Raw genomic sequence first — 20,507 nt, 5'->3', positions numbered from 1 at the left:
TTATTCAGCCATGATTTAAAGGTATGTCATTCTCCAGTTACCCTTGGGGCTTTATAATGAAAGAATTACAAAGGTGAAAGCATCTGTGAATACTTAAATTGAGTTAACAATATATTTTAAAGCAAGCTGCAAAATGATATGCAAGTAAGCAAGTTAAATAAAGTAAAGCAATTTAAATAAATGTAAATACTACACACATGAAGGTAGTATGAGCTAAAAGCATGTAAAATAACCTCCACAGGACTAGACTGTATGCGAGCATAAGGAATAATGAGTATAATTTACTTTGTTTGCTTTCTTCCCCTAAAATCTGGAAGAAAGGATAGAAACAATTGCTATATATGTGCTACATTATTTTTTGAAGGTTTTAAGACTGAAGTACTGACTACAGTCATGACTGGCAAAAGAAGTAAAGCCTACAGATACAACGTAGAATATTCCATACTTGCTGTAGAACTACCATAAAGATATGATATTTACACAATATTAAATACATCACTCATAATAAATAAGGTAAATTTCTCAGCTGCCATCATGACTGCTGCCAGCCAAAAAGATTGAGAAGTAAAACTACTTATCTTTTGAGAATGTTTTCAGGCATTTAATACACATACCTTTAGGAATGCTTCTGTGAATTTGAAATCATTTACAGACAATTGTTAAGCGAATTTCTCTTAAGTGATCATTAATTTCAAGGAATTAACCAAGTGCCACGTAATTGAATTGCAATATGTGCCACAAATAGCAATTTATGTGTAAGGAGAAACCTAGAATTCTAACGTAACAGCATGGGATTTGCATTGACACATCTGCATATCAGACAAATCTGTATCTCAGTCATATAGGAGTACAGTTCAATGAAGTTCATCTGATAATATTTTACCTCAAATAATCAAAAGTTCACCATATGGATGATTGTGACATGTTTTACCACAAAATCAGAGGAGGATAGAGCAGGGAGCAGGCCGTGGACAACCTGATTTAGCTGTGCGTGTCCCTGTTCATTGCAAGGGAGTTGGACTAGATGATCTTTAAAGGTCCCTTCCAACTCTAAAGGTTCTATGATTCTATCTTGCATTAAGTTTTCATGTTATATCTTGTGTAGCAGAAATCACCTTTATTTCCATCAGAAAAAAGTTTACCAGGACAGTCTCTGCATCTCCACTTTATGCTGAGACGTGTCTCTTACCCACTCTTATTTCAAAAATATCCATTATGAATCCACAGCAGGAGGAAAGACAGGAAACAAATTAAGTAAGCATTCCCAAGACAATTTTGTGTCGCACTTACAGCCTGGTACTGTTATTTACGTGCTCAAGGCTGATAAAATATCAACACTGTATATTTTCTTTGACATTAACTTTTGAGTAAGATATTTAATAAATAAAGATCAGGTAGAAAAATGCTCTGGCTACTCCTGCATTCAAAACTAGTCATTCTAAACACCAGTAGAAGGGAAGCAGCTCCTGTACATTCATCATCTAGAAAATCTGAAAATATCAGTTTAGTTTAATTTAGGATCTCACAAATAAAAAAATAAGTGTGGGCTTGTCACATAACAGTAGCCCTCCAGTGTCACCATTGTACAGCCTCATGACTCTCAGAGGATGAAAATACATTCACAGGGTAGAGCCACGAGAACAGAAAATGACTATGAGTCTTACACAATGATAACACACCAAAAGATCTCTGTACTGCAAAACCCATAGGAAATGACAACCTCAATTCCTAGAAGTACCTGGATGCTATGGAATCGTTTCATTCCACAGGAGACTAAAACAAACAAAACAAATGCAAACAAAAAAACCCCACCATCCATGGCTATGTGGCTTGATTTACCATGAATACTAATGTGCCTTCCCTTGAAGACAAGAGAATTACCTATTTGAATTTTGCTAGTATTGTCATTCAAAACATTTACAGATGAGAAAGGTAAGATCCTGAAGACCTAAGCATTCTGTATAGGGCAATTATAATATGATTTTAAAAATCCACTAACTTCTTTTGTGATGCTAAAAAAAAATCAAAGGAACAAACAAGGAAAAAAACAAGAATAAATGATGACGACTAAATGGCAACACTAAGAATTTTTTGGTTTAATTCACTGAATGATTCCCTCATAATTTGCCTGAGGAATATCTATTTGTGGATCATCACCCAAAGCTGCAACAATGAAAAATTACTTGGAGATTATTAAGTCACAACGTGTCACTGTTCATAAGTATTTGAACTATAGATTTTTTTCATTAACTTGACAGTTGTCTTGAGTGACTTCATTACAACTGTACAGGAAAGCAGCTGCCAGTGCTTGGCATCCCAGGGCAATGTATGCTTTTGCGTGCCCCTTATTCTTAAGTGCAAAGTACTCATTGCATAGTGTGCATTAAATAACTTGTTAAAAACAATGTTTTGCCTCATCATACAGTTACTAAATAAAAGGGCCTTCAGTCCCTTATTTTTAAATGAAGTATCAGGTTTTGCATTAGGCTATGAAGCATATGTGGACACGTCTACTTTGTCAAACAGAATTAAGTACTTGCTCACATAGCCTGAACTACTGCAGTGTTGAAAATTAAATTTCATAAAATGGAATGAATGAGAAAATTAAATTTACAAAGCAGCAGAAATATCATCTGAGTGCCTGGAACAGTTTCCAAACATTGTAGGTACTGAGAATTCAAGTTCTGTAAGAATTAAGCAGTTCTTTCACAGCATTATAAACTGAAGCTGCCAAAAGAAAAGTCATCAATATTTTCCCAGTTTGATTTGAACAGGGATTTCCTCCTCTAAAAATTAATTTTAAAAGCTACAGCTAATCAGTTTGGCTGCAACTGACAAAACAGATTGACTGATATCAACCAATTTCCAGTATTTAAAACAACACATGTGAAGAATATTCCACATTTTATAGAAACATAGCACCATAGAAACATAGAATCATTTACAAGCAGTGAAGTCAATCATACCTCATGGTCATTTTGACTAATTTCATATCACATTTACCTTAAAAACAAATACAAGGGCTGCTCTGAAAGTAATAATTCCCATTTTATTATGTTGGCCCACTACGTCAGAGGCAGATGTTGGAGGTATGGCAGTAGAGACTGAACCTTCTTGACAATATTCAGCTGCATTTTGTTGTCATGCAACAGATAGCAACAGCAAGGCATAGCTAATGGTTTATGTTGTAAAATATTTTTAAAGAGGCATTACTTTTGGAGCAATCTACATAGATCTATTGAGAATGCTACTCCTCCTGGAGAGCTACAGCTAAACTTCATTCCTCAATGGATTAGAATTAGTTGGCGTTCCATAAACAAAAATGAAATGGAAGACAAGCAGGCACGACTTCCTGCTCCAGCTCCATATTCCTTCAGCTCTGCAACTGCTTCCTATGTTTGTGGCATCACTTTATTGAGCTCATAGGACTATCTCATAGCTCTGAAGGCAAAACAAACGAGTGGATTGAGACAGCTTAAGATAACTCATTTTGTCAGAGGGAATGAAGGTACTACAGAGGCATAAATATGCAACGCACATTTTCAACTGTTCAATTCAGCTCATCTGTGAGGAAAAATGCATCTGAAATTTATGAACTAGATCTCTGCAAATAGGTTAGGAGATATGAGAAGATATGACTGAAAAAGCACAGTGAATTTATTAATTTTTTCCCCTCCAGTTTACCTGATTGGTGTCAGAGATATGAACTTGCTAAAAAAACAAACAGCTACATAGTCTGACAGCACAACTGCTCAACAATCTCCTCTCTGACCTTGATTATTCCATCACAGTATTTTTATTTAGATTAAGAAGTTTATAAACACAAAGAAGAAAAAGATTTACATTCAGGATTTTGATGTTTGTTTTTGCCAACTAAGCAGAAGTCCAAGAAAAAAATAACATTACCTTAAACACTGAGAATATTTTTGAAGTCATTTCAGTGAATATAAGTTGAGACAAAAAGGGAAAGCTTTGTTGCTTTGTCTTAAGTAGAAATATTTTAATATAAATAAAAGTGTGGACATTATGAAAACTGGGATTTCTACTTTAAAAGCAATAAACCTCAGTATATGTAATCTAATGTGCATTTCAAAATTATCCAGTTTTGTGTGTGAAAGATTTTTGTTGTTCACCTATCAGCTTAACAGTTTTAAGCACACATGCAAGTTTCAGTGAAAGGTATTTACCATGTCTTACTCACATTAATACCATTATTCTGTCTTCAAGGGGAATTCACCATACTTTGGCCTGTATGGGTTTAGAACTTTCCTTGCCATGGATAATGCCATTCTCAACTACAATTCTTTTTTTCAGTAAATTCAGTGAACAAGCCAGCAAAACCCAAAGCTTTATAACAATGTACCTGGAAAAACAGCGCATGTGTATTTTAATTTGAAGCTTCTCCTATTATCTCGCATGGATAATTTGAGTTTTAACTGGAAAGAAGCTAAATATTGCTGCACCTTGATGGAATGAAACAAAAAGATACTGGACAACACATAGTCCTCTACAGCTGTCTACAAAGTGTTGTGTTACCTGGCAAAGTAACAGCTCTGTTTTCCTGTATCTTGACAAGTTATCCCATTCCAATAATTACATAAGATTACAGCTTGAGTCTGATATGCAGTATACCAAAAAAGATTATTTGAATGTATCACATTGTGCATACAAAATCTACACTTTCTGGACACAAAATGATGTGAACAAGAAGAAGTACGCATTAATACCATGTGCTATAGTAAATCAGTTTAATCACTAACCTTTGGCCAATTCACTTCTTAATTTCAAAATAGCATCAATGGCACAGTCAGCAGCAGCATATGCATGAGGTATAGTAGTTTTAGACTCTGTTAATCTCTTCGCAATAACTCTTCGGATGTTGCTAGCTGGTATTTCTGTGAACGTGCCCTGAAAGAAATCATGCGCTACGCACTAATATAAGGAAAGCAAATACACATTCCCCCTTGCTGCAACAAAATTCCAGCCTCGATGCACTTTGAGCATTACCCAGAGATCAGATATACATTCCAACTACTGAAAGTAACACAGTTAAGATCAGTGAGAGTGTTCTAGTGTATTCCACTGAATTTGGATCAACAGTATAGAATTAATCCTACTCATTTTTGAAGAAGTCTGCCAGGCATATATACAGACCGGGAGAAGCAATCCTTGAGTAGCCCTACTGAGAAGGACCTGTGGGTCACAGCGGATGAAAAACTTAACATGAGCCAGCAGCATGCTCTCGCAGCTCAGAAAGCAAATGGTATCCTGGGCTCCATCAGAAGAGGGGTGGCCAGCAGGGAGAAGGAGGTGACTGCCCCTCGTGAGACCCCATCTGGAGTACTCCATCCAGGTCTGGGGCCCCCAGTACAAGAAAGACAGGGAGCTGTCAGAGAGGGTCCAGCCGAGGGCCACAAAGATGATCAGAGGGCTGGAGCACCTCCCCTAGGGAGACAGGCTGAGGCAGGTGGGCTTGTTCAGCCTGGAGAAGAGAAGGCCGCAGGGTGACCTCATTGCAGCTTTCCAGTACCTAAAGGGAGCCTACAAACAGGAGGGGAGTCAACTCTTTACAAGGGTAGGTAAGTGGCAGGACACATATGTCCAAGAATTCAGGCTTGAATTCTCAGCCAGGATATATAAACATTCATCTCCACCTGCCAAATCTTACATATTGCTCAGAATAATTAAATAAGACAATATTTTCCTCAGCAAGCTACTGCTTTTTCAGTTCCCAGAGCAGTCACTTCAGATAGTAAGAAGGAAGACTTGTGGTGAAAACTCTTCTCTTTCCCTCTAAATAAATTCAGTAATATTTCAATGCAAACATTTTCTCACTTTCTTCATAAAAGAAAGTCTTTTTTTGATGAAATTCACTGAAATGTCAGTGAAGACAGAAAGAAAGGCTTCTCTTTCTCCAGTTCTGGAAATTTCACATTGCTCCCTAAGCAACAGTGGCAATATTTACCTCTTACAGTGTTGAGGACTTAAAAGAAACGTTACCGGTGCAGCAGGTTGTCCTGGAGTGGAAATTGGTGGAACTATCGGCCTTGGATAAGCAGAAGCCACAGCTGTTGCCGGCAAAGCAGAAGGCACTGCAGTAGGCTGAGGAGTAGCTGGAGAGACCACAGGTTTCAGTTCACTGGGTTTACCCTTCTGCTTCCCTTGCAGAAGTTTAAGAGCATCCCTGATGATTAAACACAGTGAAATACTAACAAAGAGGAAACAATTTCAAAAATCCCCAAAGCATTACTATTCCATCACTAATTCTAATTGATTAGCAACCTTCCTTTGTGCATTTACATTTCTGTTGTCAAAACAAAAGTTCAGCACTCCTGCTAATTAAAGGGCTTTGAATATGCAGTAACAGAAGCCATTTATGTCAGAGAAGCACAATATTCATGATCACTAACTGTCGGAATACAAAGCAATTTGTGAATTGCAATAACATTTATTGTAAATAAGGCAGAGTACACTCACTTATGCTAGGAAGTCTCAGAAAAACCTGTAGTTTCATTTGTTATTTTGGTGACCACTTCAACGAAACATAAATTCATAACTTGCAAAAGTTTTCTAATGCTACATAATAAATAGCACTCACTGTAAAAGCAGCAATACATTTATTAATCATTCATCTATACTTTCTGACATAAGAACGTATAAACAGGGATAAAGATAGCATGCAAGTTCGCACTTCATCTGCACCACTACTGTTAACTGCAATTGAAATAAGCGACGCTAGTAAAATCTGTCTACACTAGTGACTTGGCAAAAAAGCTGTATCGGTCATGCTCCAGATCCAATAACACAATCTTGTATCATATACCCTACATGATTCTCTATCACTTTATGAAGCTACCATCATCACAGCATGTTCACAAATGTTTATGTACACAAAGGTTTATTAAACTGGCAGAGAAAATTAAAGCACATCAAAAAAAATCAGACTACTGACAACCTTGGTATGGCTTCTAAACTTAAGCTATAGCTACCAAATAAAAATGTTTCCTAATTTCCTTAATTACTGCTCAAGTGAGAAACTACTCTTGAGTAAGAGCTAATAGTTCACACGGTATTAATTTTTTGTAAAGGGAGAAAAATCTTAGAACCTCAGAACAATATTAATGGACCTGTATTTTTTTCCCCTAACAGTATATCACTCCAGAGTCAAGAATTAAGAACTGAAAAGCTCTGTTTTCTGTATAGTATTGGTTTACTCATTGGTTATTTGCTTCAATTTATTCTTTTAGTTGAAGCATCTGTTGGGGCTAACAATATTAAAAAAAGTCTGAGGTCAGGATGTAAATTCAACGTAAAAGTTGTTCCTTGTTTTCTCCAATTTACACACTAGCTAAACTTATTTTTAAAACAAGTTTTTTAGGATTTAACATAATTACTACATGAAGGGAGAAGAAATTAAATTTCACTGAATGAAAATCTTCTATCATTACAAGTTCACACACACAAAAAAAGAAACTACATGATGTAATGTAACTTTCCTTCTTAACATACTAGAAGCTACCAAAAGTTATTCAAAGGTTTTAACTTGGCAATCATAACAGAGACCATCTGCTCATGATATCATTCCCATATTACACAGAATAAAGCTTCAATAACTTTAAATATATAAAAAGTGAAATAAATGCTTTAAAATTACTTCCATGTATTATGCAAATGGCATAAAAAACAGATGGTCCTACCTATCATAATCAAGTCAAAATGATTTTGGTGGCCACTAGTGCATTAACTGAAGTCTTTATTGTGAAAATTGAGCTTATTTTTAGACTAAAATTTACTCTTGAGAACTTTTGAAACACATGAGTGAGTCTGATATACTATTTATTAACAAAAAAATACACATTGCTCAACTGATTACAGAAAATAGGCACAGCAATGTTTTAAGACTGTCATGAATGCAAGGATTGAGAGCCCCAATATAAGAGTTGGAGTAGCATATCAAATTGAAATCTCTCTTTGACGTTGTGCAGAAATCTGTTTATTAGAACTGCAAAGAAAAAAATGCCACTATCCCTTCCTAACTATTCTATGAAATCCCTATCAATACAGGACAATAAAGGAGAAAGATGAGAGGGAGAGGTAATAAACATAGTAGACAGTAGTCCACTATCCAGAAAAGCAACCAGATCTCAGCGAACATTTGTTCAGAATGTTGTACAAAACTGTTATTAGTAGTAGTATTCAAGTTCTGGCACCTCTTCAGTTCAACCAGAAACATGCAGACTAGCACTTTCGACTTCATCACGTCCGCCAAAATTCAATGAATGGCTAAAGTAAACCGTGTATTCTGTGCTCATAATAAGTTGCGTGAAATCAACAAGCTAGAGGATATAAACACACCAAATCATCATTGAAGATCCAAATGTTGGCAACATGAGATGCACAACATAGGCATATTCATAGAAGACATCTTGAAAGAGGGAAACATTACACATCAGAAGCTTCTACTGCGCCATCAACATTATAGAAGGTACTCACTCATCCAAACTGACAGCTGACAAGCTGTATGCAGGCCAGATCTCAATCTCACCATACATCTCAACTCAATACATACACATAAAATGACTCTTTGCAAAACCAGTACTACATAAATGCCCTACGTCTAATTTGCAAGAGGATAACCTGAGCAGCTCTGAAATCCCCAGTCACACTTAGCAAGAGCACATAGGAAGGTACCAATGGGAGGAACATGGCCTCAAAACACAGTTATTGTTGGTAACTAACATGCCCACCTTCCAGTCATTGCATTTACTAACCTCTACATAACCAGTAAACACAATGAGAAACTGTAGATGCAGTCTAAGACAAACAGCAATTTTAACATAGCTCTCCTATACAGTGTCTGAACTGATGACCAAAACCACAGTGTAATCTTTAACAGAATTAACACAACTTCTGTTAACACATGGATTTTCTAGTGTATTTCTGAAGAGAACACAAGATATTGTTTAAAAAAGCATCAGTCTACTAAGGGAGGAAATTATGACAGGGAAAGCTATCATGTGAAACAAGCTACTGCTGATAAAAGTAGATTTTACAGTGCATTGAATCTAAAGATAGATAACTGGTGGAAAAGAATTTTGCTTGCCTACAGAACTCACTACCTTGCTTTGTTTCTGGTAATCTGATGAGCTCTGTTCAATAAGAAAACTTCAATGTTTAAAAGTGAAAAGTGAACATGCAACTCTCCCTTAAAGAATCAATCACCACTCTACTTGGGAAGAAGACTGAGTCACTCAGCTATAAAGTATAGCATGTACTTTGTCAAGGATCTCAACTTATCAGAAGTATTTCCTTGAATATCTGTAGCAGCTCTCTACAAAAACCTGCAAGCATTTTATTTCAAAGAGTAACAGCAGAGCCTGCAGGCACCTGAGAGATAAACACCATTTCAAAGTAAGTTAAAAACTAGTAAAAAAAATCAATCCACATTTAAAAAAATGTTTTCAGTCTTGTTTTTTTTTAAACAGAAGAGCAATGTATTGAAAAAATAAGATTTTGTTTGTAAGTGGTTTTCATAGCTACAGAAATGTCTTTGCTACATCTCCATGACAACTAAGGAATGTTGATTATATGGTTCAAACTCCTAGAGGGTTTTCACCTGCCATAGACTACTAATGCACCATAGAATACCATGACTAAGAAAACAACTTCTTTGATAATTTGTCGTTGTTACACTCAATATTCTATCCATTCCAAACCCTATTTTAATTCAAATCAGCCAAAGATAATAGGAAAAAGTTTTGAAGAAGCAGGGAAACTTCCACTACCCCTTTTTCTGAATTAACTTCAGAGTTACACTAACCTAGTTGTCTTTGTCTGGAAACAGTATTACAGCAGCTTTCCAGGTCTGTGAAAGTGAAGGAAAGCATCTGTTGAAAGCAGCAATTTCACTTGAAAAAAAGCACTTCTGCTAAAAGCTCTTATCTATAGTACCTCACACACTAACGCAAAGAAAATATACTATTTCTAAGTTAGAAATTATGAATCTACCATAGTAGGTTTTTATATATGAGCTCCTGACTCTAAGGGTTGAATGTCAATCATCAGCACAGAATATTCAAAAGAAGATTAAACTACTAGGAGCTTGATCACAACAAACACTCTTTAAAGTGAAGACAGGCATTAAATAAAAAAGGGAAAAAACAGAATTCTGTATTCCATACCATCACATTTAATTGCTCTCCTCAGTTTAACAAAAGAGAAACTAAATTCTGACAGACTTCATGGCTGAACTTCAATGAAGGAAGCAAAAATTTGAATTTATCCAAGGAATTGAAGAACACAGTCCAAAGTTGTTTTGACTCTGGCTGTAGCTCTGAGTTGCAAAATTCTTCACATCCACAACAGTAGCTAACACTGCTGCCTAGGTGTTGACAGCCACTTGTTAGGCTGAGCTGTAGGAAATGGGATAAAAGAATCACATAGCCCCAGTGGGATAAAAAGCAAAAAAAGAAGAAAAACTTTTTTTGAAGTTTAAGGTTTTTTGAAGCATCTCCATCTATTCTCCCTATCGTTTTTTTCAAATTTAACTAGACAGCTACATACTCTTTAGTGAAGATTCCTCGAGGCCCAGAAGGTAGAATACTGCTTGGATCTAGCCCATGTGTCTCCACAATGTTGCGAGCTGCAGGACTTAAGCGAAACCTGAAGAAGCGGGGAGAAAAAAATAATCTACTTAATAGTAAGATTTACTTATTTACTGTTTATCAAGAGAAACTACACAACATATACTATATTTCAGAAGCAATAGCTGGGGAAGAAATCAGTTCTGCGCAAAGGCTGTGGTCCTAATAAATCAGAATGTGTCCCCTCACCAAGCTTTAACGTAAGATTGAATTTAAAAACATAACAATGACTTAAAAGAACCAAAATAAAGACCAGAAAACTCATCTCCAATTTCTCCTCCTTCAGCAGTTGCACAATATACTGGAAAAGGAAGGTAAATGCAGAACCAAATACATTCAAGAACCAAAGACATTCAAGTTTAAAACAACAAAAAATGAGTTTCAGGAACTCAGACAGAAGAGTTGTGCTCATCTCTATCATTTCCTCAGAGTACATAAGCTCATGGTCTTGAGTTTTTCCTACTCCTTTGTTATGAAAATGAAAACAATTCTAATACCAAAAAGTATAAAAACTAAGAATGTTTGGAATGGGTCTTTTTTGTTGTTGTTTTATCTTTCTCAAAAAGAAAAAGGAAACAGAAAGCAAGTTAAATGTAAACTGACTATCTGATGCGTAATCATTAATGAACATCATATGTGATGAAAACTTCTTTCTCATCTAAGCTTAGAATTCATCATAAAGCAATATGTACCAGAATAAAAGGACATGCATAGAAGGTGTTCTAGTAAAGCTATGTTGGTTGAATTTATTTTTGGGGCTTGCAAGCAGAGAAATATTCCAGGCAAGCAAGTTTTATTACATCACATACAATGATGTACACTTAAATAACAGCTCAATATCAGGTAAGAAAGGACTAAGCATTCTTCATGGTTGAGCTCTACTCATCTAAATAAAAGTTTAATTTCATAATGGACAAAAACTCACTGCAACTTCCCAGGTTGATGTTCCACTTTAGGAGGGGCTGAAACTGAAGGACCTGCAGGAGTTGAGGTAACAGCAGCTGCTGGTGGTGCCAGAGAAGATGGATCATTAGCATCAGCTGGTATTTCAACCTGCTTCCAGTCCTGTCCTTCTTCTACCAGCAGACCAATTAGGGAACCCAAGCGTACATTTTTGCTTCCTTCTTCTACCTAAATTTAAGGCGATGAGAACATTAAGTTAAATATTGCATTGTCTAGACTCATGACTAAAAAGGGTAATTGTGAAAATTTCAGACATATTAATGACGCTCCTTCAGGAAAATATACCCTGTTTTATTCTTACTATTAATAAAAAAGACTCATGACTAATTAACTACAGCAGCTATTATAAGGTAGAAGAGAAATATTAACTAATGCACCAAAATTCCATACATCTAAAGTTATCTTTCAGAAGTCAAAGTGCAGAAGTTACAGACTACAGAGAATCTTAAAGAAAAAAGCCACATTAGCTACTGGAAATGATTGGGGATCACTGGGAAGAGAGACTGAAAATTTTGGTAGATATATAAAGCTAAGTACCTTGAGATAACTACAATGTCTCTGGTAGTGGTACTTTTAAAAACAAAAAAACTTGTAAATGCAGAAGCTGAAAAAACAGAAGCCCAAGTCTCTAAACCCTACAGAACAGTAGTATCTCTTTCCTTCTTTTTGAAGAAGAAAACATTTACTTAGTGCTAACATCCACCACTAAAATGTATTTATTTTAATATAAGTGGTACTGAATAACAAGTCAGTCCACAAAGGAAATGCTAGCACTAATATGGTATGTAAATCACTATTTCAGAAAACACCTGAACAGAAATCACGCAGGAAGAGTAGGACATAATTAGACTGGATAAGTCCGATCAGTTCTAGATGTTCCTTTTCAAGTTTAAAGATGTATCTGTGCCACAGCCAAAACAGCTCTTCAATGCTTTTGCAAATAAAACCACGGCTACTACATTAACTTGATAACCTAATGGACGGCTGCACAGTAGGATACTCCTCTGGTCATTGGAACAGTTGCAGAATTACAGCTCTCCAGGTCCTCAAAAGGATTAACATTTCCAGGGCATCAGTGCCAGATACAAAGGCCACTGGGACAAAAAGGTAGTTCCATCTAACCTAGAGCGTACCAGCACAAACTTAGTCAATTTCCAAACAAAGGAAAGACACGCTCATTCTCCACCAGAAAGCCATACTGCACAAACATTTCCCTCAAACAGGCCTGGTATGCACCTGCACTACTGGTAACTTTGTAAGAAAATGCAAATTACTATCAAACATTTGAAAAGTCTAAACTAAAATAGAAACAAAACAATGATGTACCTGATAGGGCATCATATTCTTTATAGTAGATAAAAAAATCAAGTTTTCTATAAACTTCAACACTAATAAAACAGAATGCTTTAAAACTGTAATGACTGTACCAGGCAGACACAAATACTAGGACATTGTTGCTCAGACACATTAACACCACTAACAGAATGCATTAGATTTCACAAGATTACCTGCTCCTCTACCCAGAAAGACCAACACTAGATCTAAGAAGGAAAAGCAAAACCAATCTTGTCTATATTCTCATAAAACATTCCACATTTACAACTTTGCCAGTCCACTTTATTTCCTTCTATAAACACTAGATAAATAATGCTTTAAGAGTAATTATTACATAAAAAACCACAAAACCAACCCTAAGACTCAGATCAATATTTCCTGGTCTGACCTCTTGATGCACTTTTCTCCATTAGTATTATGAAAAGCTTTACTTGAGAGAAGAAATTATGCATCAGGATTTGATCACTTTTTTTGAGATTAGTCTGAAGTACTCCGTGATAGCAATGCCAAACAAAAAAATCATGATCTGCTTGGACTAAGGCTGAAAGATCCTATCACAGGAAGGTCTGCTAAGTAGATTTGTGTAAGTGTGCATATTGGCAGTATTACCACCACTCATAACCAAATAAAACAGCAGTTTGAAGCGACCGCAAACACAGCCTACCTGAGTCATTGAAGCACAAAAACTGGGAAAAGCAAAAGAAAACAATGCTAAACATAGAAAATACAGAAATTATACACCCTAATAATTTTGCAGCGCTATCATATTTAGCACTGAATAAGGCAATTAAAAAACTATGTTTGTCAGCATAATACTCAGACATTTTATGCTGTATATGAGATTCATAGCAATGACAGCACAAAACAGATGACCCACAAGTACAAAGTACTTCTCATATTAATATAAGACAGTTAATAACAACTAATCAGTTTTTTTCTTGTATGTCTTCATTTCTTCACAAAGGTGTGTATGTAAAATAGAGAGCACCTCTATTTTGAAAAGCAGTCCACATATAGTACTTGATTAGGCCAATAAGCATTAGGATATGCTAGAGGTGTATAAATCTTTATTGCAATTTTGATACCAGATTACTTTAAGGATGCCACGATAACATGCAGAAATTCAACAGGGATGGCTGACCATTCAGTAGCATACACTTCTAGTTAGGCTTTGTTTATAAGCCAGTGCTACACAAGCAGTCAAAGCCATCAGCGCTCTTCATATCAAGCCTATTGCACTTTTTCACATATTCACTACTCTTCAAGATAAACAATTATGTGAGAACTCCAGCATTCCATATTTTCCAATACAAGTTTCCAGCACAGATAACTGCAGGGTTTTTTTTTTTAAGCAGCATGTGTTTAAAATTATTTAAAAGCATAAAAACAAATCCATACAGCCTTTGCAGCTCAGAAATGGGAAAGACAAAAAATGTTATTATGTTGCTTAACTTTTTACCTCCCAGACTTTTTAAATCATGTCCTCTACATTTTCAAAATTCATAACACCAGAAAACTCCACTACTGAGTCTCAATGAACCTTGGAGCCTACGATGTAGTAAGACTGAAAAAAAAAAGCCTCTTTGGAATACTTCTATCACTCCGCGTATGTCCACAATCAAGAAGTTCTAAAGAAACCTAACTCTGCTGACAAATAAAGCACAGGTTTTGCCATGACAAGGCAAAACAGTTGGAAGAGATTTTGCTCTGACCTGGTGCCACTGCAGCACAGCGGCAAGCAAGGTGGATGAAACTTACGCTGGTTCACTTTACAGTGCAAGTTCTATACAAAGTAGTTTCAGTTCACAGCAATTCTCCCATAGGTCACAAATGAGAAAATAGTAATGGATATTACATGCAATGCTTTGAAACAATTATTCATCCTCCATTTTCAGTCCAAATGTAAGTAACACTGACTTTTTACATAAAATAATTTAAGAACTAATTCTGCTGAAAGAATAAGCACTTTTCTGAAATTACTCCTCTAAAATTTTCATCCAATCATGAAACTTTTTATGGTATTTTACCATGAAAAAGATGTGATCATTAAAAGACAGATTCAGAGAAAAAAGGAGTATATACAGATGCAGCTTTTTTATTCTTACTCTGCTGCTTCTTAAACTACAGATACTTGCAGCATACAGTCAAGAAAAGCAAAATGTTAGAGAAGCTTGAATTAACTTAAACAATTCATCTTTAAATGTGAAAAAACAGCATTAGTTTCCTTTTATTTACTCAGTTTTCCACAATGAACTCTATCTACATGATGTTGAATTATAGCTGGCAGGAGACAACATAACACTTCTGCCTTGTTTAAGAATATGAGTAAACTTCAGCTAGATTGATAACTCAGATGCAATAGACATTTCCCATTAACTACACCATACCTTTCAAAGACTTTCAAAGACAAAATCTTTTTCACATGAAACCGTATTTGATTCTTGTACTAACACTGTTATGCCTTTGAGACGTTATTTCCCATTCCAGTTACTAGCAGGATTTGAAAAACTCTTCAGAAAATACTAAACTGGTTATGCAGCTTATGAACCAATACCCCTTTAAGCAGATGCTACAAAACAATGTTTTTTTTTCCTCACTAGGAATACAAATGTGTATTGAGAGAAATCATAGCATCCTACTCAGATAGACAGAATCCCTACCAGTATTTTTGCCAATATGCCATCGTCGCTCGATTCCATGGTAACCACCGCTTTGTCTGTTTCAATTTCACACAGTGCATCTCCAACATTCACCATTTCACCTGCAAAATATAATAGAACTTAAGAATGCATGATCTAAACTTCCTTTCATCTCTTTAGCCACTGAAGAGAGACACTTCAGCATACAATACAGCCCTTTTACATTCTTAAATATATTCTACAGCTAGTAGATTCCCTGTCATGACTTATATTTTATTGTTCATTTTCATATACAAACACTAAGATTCAGAGACAGAAATAACAACAGCAGAACATTAACAGCAATGTTTATAGTAGGTACTCCAAGATGAAGTACACACACAATTAAAATTGTCTGTACAAAACCATTGATAAGTAGCACTGCCACAAATGCAATCCTCAGTCTTCTCTATTTATTGCTAGTCATCAAAGTAAGATATTTTAAGTTTTTAAGACAGTGGTCATAGGCAGCAGTGCCTGTAAATGAGTATCATAGTTCCATAGCTTGTATCTACACTATCAAAGCTTTTCAAACAAGTCTGAACAGCTTCAATCTCTTTGGAAAGCGCATGTGCAAGCTTGCTTTCTCAATCTCTTCTACAGCCAAAAAAAGAACTTTTAGAAATACACTCGGTGAAATACAAATACACACAAATGTTAAAAACTGCTTATTCTTCTTACTTTTCTGTAATGTAGTAAAATTTTGAAGTATACTCCTCTGCTTTTCAAGAATACCTGCATCTGCTTACACACAATAGAAGTTATTATGGTCTGAATTCTTTTGGCAGATCAATACTGACCATGTGGCCTACCTTAAAAAGAAAACTACACTGAAGAAGTTTAAGGTAATAGACTGCTTTTGTATCCAGCAAAATATGGCACTTTTCCTTACAGAGTATGGAAAAATAGGGACAATACATAGAAGTCTAACATAAGATTACATTTCTTTTAACATAAAATATTATTCTAATATTTCCTCAGTAGCAGAAATGCTGCACCTGTATTATCTAAGCATTTAATTTCTGCTGCCACTTTGATGCTAAGCATCAGAAAAATTCTGGTGCAGGTTGTAACCTATATTTTCAAGTTTACTAAATTACATTATAAACATCTACATTTAGGTACGCCTGTCTGAATTAGAATAAAAATAAAGTATTATATTATCTTTGTGATTTCTGCAGTAACATGCAACAGAGACATTCAAACCTCAATTAATTACATTGTTTATTAATTCTAATCTATTATGGAACTTGGCAGGGGAGGTCACAAAGTAGCACCTGTTTATTTAATTTAATAATCTAATTGCCGCACTGCACTTTGCAATAACTAGAGCATAAACAGTCTACAACAGGCAGCCAAGCTTCCAGGCTTTATATCAGTGAATTAATAATCCAATGGGATTAAGCCAAGGGCCCTATATATCAGACCATTAGGTAACTAGTTCACAGATGTTAAGAAATCAAATTGTTGAGCAAATTTCACAACATATCTATCTGAGATAAGAAAGGAGCCTAATACCCTGCTTGCTCACTCTCTTCTTGCAACCTGCCATCAGTCTGAACACGTTCTGCACCATCAAGAAGATATCTCACTACTGCAGATTGTTTAGCACTAACCCTAACAGCACAAGCTAGCCAAAACAAATATCACACGTTTGTCCCTTAGAATATAATTCCTAACTCAGGTACACATGGCTGCTCATGGAAAGCTAAGGACTTTCTTACACAGGAAAGGTGTAGCGATCAGAAGGACTAACGCGATGGAAATAGCATTCCAAAAGGTGGAAGGAAAATACAGCGCTCACCCAGACCGGAAGATTTTGGGCTCGCAGGAAAAGGCTCCCACCAAGGAGGGACCTCCAGGAAGAGATCCTTCCTCAGGGGCAGTCAGCCCTTAAATGAGGCCTAAGAGGGGTGGAGCCAGGCCCCACCCCCTTCTGGTTGCACAGGTGAATTGCCTTCACTTGTGCTCCCAGGGCTGACTGGGTCTTTCCTCCAGGTGCTCAGTCAGTGGTTCAGGCCGTGACTCAGCAGTTCCCATATAAAAGGCAAGAGGAAAAGTCTTTAAGGAAATGGGTAAACCACTTTTCCACATGTTTCGGTTGTTTTCTTTCCCCCATTCCCAGTAAGTGCTGCAGCCAAGAAGCAGTCGCAGATTTGGAAGGCAACTGATTAAATGCAATTGTAAATCAAAAATACTTCATAGTACACTTCAAAATCTCAGGGGTTTCAGTGACTCACTGTAATAGAAGGGATCATAATTATTTCCAGTAGCAAGTGCAAAATGTGATAGCTCCAAAATAGGGCCCACTTGGATGTCAGTTACAGATCAGCTTCCTCAGCAGAGCTGATTGGGATGAACAGCTTTGCAAAACATCATTGTTTTTATGTTTTTGAATGAGAAAGCAGTTTCTGCAACAGGAGTTGCCTTAATGGTAGCTAGCTCTGAGACTATATACAATACACTTGAAAATCTTTTTATTTTCACCTTTAGAAGAAGCAAAGTTAAATGAATCATTTCTTATAGCTAGACTGAATTATTAGTATTTCTACTGGAACTGAGTTTCCCTCCAGGAAATCCCTTCCAATTGACATTCAATAGCCTGAATTCTCCATTCAGTTACTAGCAGAAAAGTATCCATATCACAAGATACAAACTGCATTCTTTGAAGTACTCTTTGCAAATTAAATCAAAGTTAACTGAGCATAGGAGTCTCCCTGGAGGTGGTTTCTCAGAAGACGACCAAGTTACACTGCACGGGGAAACAGAAAAGGCAACAGCACTGGCAGTTTCCTGCCCACAATAAGAGGGTTTTCGTCTCCAGAGCTATTAATCTATCATCCTTCATCACTATTAAATTCATACATAATAAATAAAAGTTTTTAGATACACAGTTTTGAATTGAAGGACTTCATTACCCACCGGACTTTATATGAAACTGCATGAACAATGAGAAGAAAATAGTAAGGCTGTCAGTTAAGTTCAGTATTTTTCCTTCTGCCCTATTGAAATCACCTGCCCATTCTATGAAACCATAAAATAAAAACATTTGATGCTTTAACAAAGAGCAAAAAAATAATTTTGCTAGTATTCTACCGGCCCCTACTGGCTATACCGGGAAATACACTTCATATGCAATCTTCCTTCTGTCAACTGCTTTTACATATTTTTGGAGGGGTATGACGTTATCAAACATTTATACTCAATGCTGCTACGCATGGATGGTCAACTTACTGGAGGATCACACAGCTACGAGCATTCTTGCAGACAGAGGGATTATACACATTAAATTATTGTGTTTTTTCCTTGACTTTGTTTTTAATTTCATCATTATGCTCCTCTTCCAGACTGCCAGGGGAAAAAATAATTCAGTGGCACATCAGTGCCAATAATTAGATTTTAACAGGACAATATCCTACACTTAGTTTTGGTCTTGTTTCTAAATAGCAAGTAAAGCTATTTTAGGATTGTCATTGCTCATCTCAAAGTCAAACCATCAATCAAGATTTCATTTTAAATTAATAAAAATACTTTTTCTTCCTCTAGTGTTGGGGTTGGCATGTAGTAGGAAGACTGTGGAAAAAAATCACTGTATGGCCGTTGAATTTTAAGGCCAATCTGAGGAAAGCAATTCATTTTTTTTCCCCCATGGACAAACTGTCATATTCTTCCTAGTTTGTTCAGCAGAAACTCTTACTAGAAGAGTTCACATCCCTTACAAGAGGACCTCTGAGCTACAGAGTTACCATCTTCCCTCATCCAAAATATCCCAAACAGATACAAGTAATTCCATGATGAACGCCTCACCAATACTTTGAAGGTAAGCAGAAGGAAGAACTCATCTATCCAGGTAGATCAACATGCAGATTTAGATCGACAAACTTTGTCTGATATTTAAAAAGAACATCCTAAAGAACAACCATAGAAGTACTGCATCTTTTAAGGTATTTTATCACCCACCAGAATAATGAAACAGAGACCCCTCCCCAAACTAAAAGGCCCAGACTTCTAAAGTTACTGTTAATCACAACACCAGGAATTAAAAACAAACAAACCACAAACAAATACTCATAGCACCCTGGAATAATCTAATAGAAAACATTCAAAATGTGGTCAAAGCAATCTTCTGGAACACAACTAAAGAAAAAAATATTTAAAGCCTACAATTGTAAAGTATTGTGTTGTTCAAAAAAAATGAAGTATCAACATACCAAACATCTTGCTTCAAAATACTAAGATACAACCTGAAAAAAGATCTTGTTCTTACAGAACACATAGCTAAGAATAGCAACTCAGGACATAGAAAATGGTGTCTCACCTTCCTTCTTTAACCATTTCACAATGTTTCCTTCTTCCATTGTAGGAGAAAGTGCAGGCATGAAAACTTTAATTGCAGGTGTACCTGTAAAATAAGAACATTGTAATCTAGACTTGACAGCTTTCAAGTACAAATGAAACTATAAGTGCATGAACCTGAACAAAATGTCATCATCAAGACAATGCTTTTTTTTCCTAAAGCTTATATACAAGCATATAAATGCACTCAGAAGAACACCAAAGAAAACAAACTAAACTACAGAATCTGCTACATTGAGAAGAGCCAACATGAGAATGAAACCATACGAAGTATCTCCTGCCTCATGAGTATCAGAGGTAAAAGTACAAACTATTTTCATTTTTATTGTTTCCAATGTAGCCCTGCATATTCTTCATTCTGCTACTGTCAGAGCTCCTCTGAGCAAAAACTAGGCTAAAATACAGTGCTCCAGCCTCCCATTCACTCCAGGACACGTGGGCAAATGAAACAAGTCTTGAAGACAAGTGAGCAGAACATGGTGTCTAAAACTAAGACTTGTCAGAAATCAGCAAGCCCAAGAGAAAAACAACG

General features: G+C 36.1%; 1 protein-coding gene across 2 annotated transcripts in view; it reads right to left on the bottom strand.

The window, feature by feature from the left end:
* PDHX (pyruvate dehydrogenase complex component X) overlaps nucleotides 1-20,507 on the bottom strand; it is an 81,702-nt gene that overhangs the window by 12,899 nt on the left and 48,296 nt on the right. For both annotated transcript variants that reach the window (XM_021402103.1, XM_021402102.1), the window contains exons 2-7: nucleotides 19,938-20,021; nucleotides 15,602-15,702; nucleotides 11,569-11,774; nucleotides 10,564-10,662; nucleotides 6,001-6,184; nucleotides 4,761-4,908 (exon numbers count right to left, since the gene is read on the bottom strand). In XM_021402103.1, coding sequence (XP_021257778.1) covers nucleotides 4,761-4,908; nucleotides 6,001-6,184; nucleotides 10,564-10,662; nucleotides 11,569-11,774; nucleotides 15,602-15,702; nucleotides 19,938-19,998 — 799 coding nt within the window. In that variant the 5' untranslated portion in view covers nucleotides 19,999-20,021. The remainder of the gene's footprint in view (nucleotides 1-4,760; nucleotides 4,909-6,000; nucleotides 6,185-10,563; nucleotides 10,663-11,568; nucleotides 11,775-15,601; nucleotides 15,703-19,937; nucleotides 20,022-20,507) is intronic.

This window comes from Numida meleagris, chromosome 6 (assembly GCF_002078875.1).
Source record: "Numida meleagris isolate 19003 breed g44 Domestic line chromosome 6, NumMel1.0, whole genome shotgun sequence".
NCBI classification, from domain to species: Eukaryota; Metazoa; Chordata; class Aves; order Galliformes; family Numididae; genus Numida; species Numida meleagris.
This window is presented reverse-complemented; position numbering and strand designations above follow the sequence as displayed.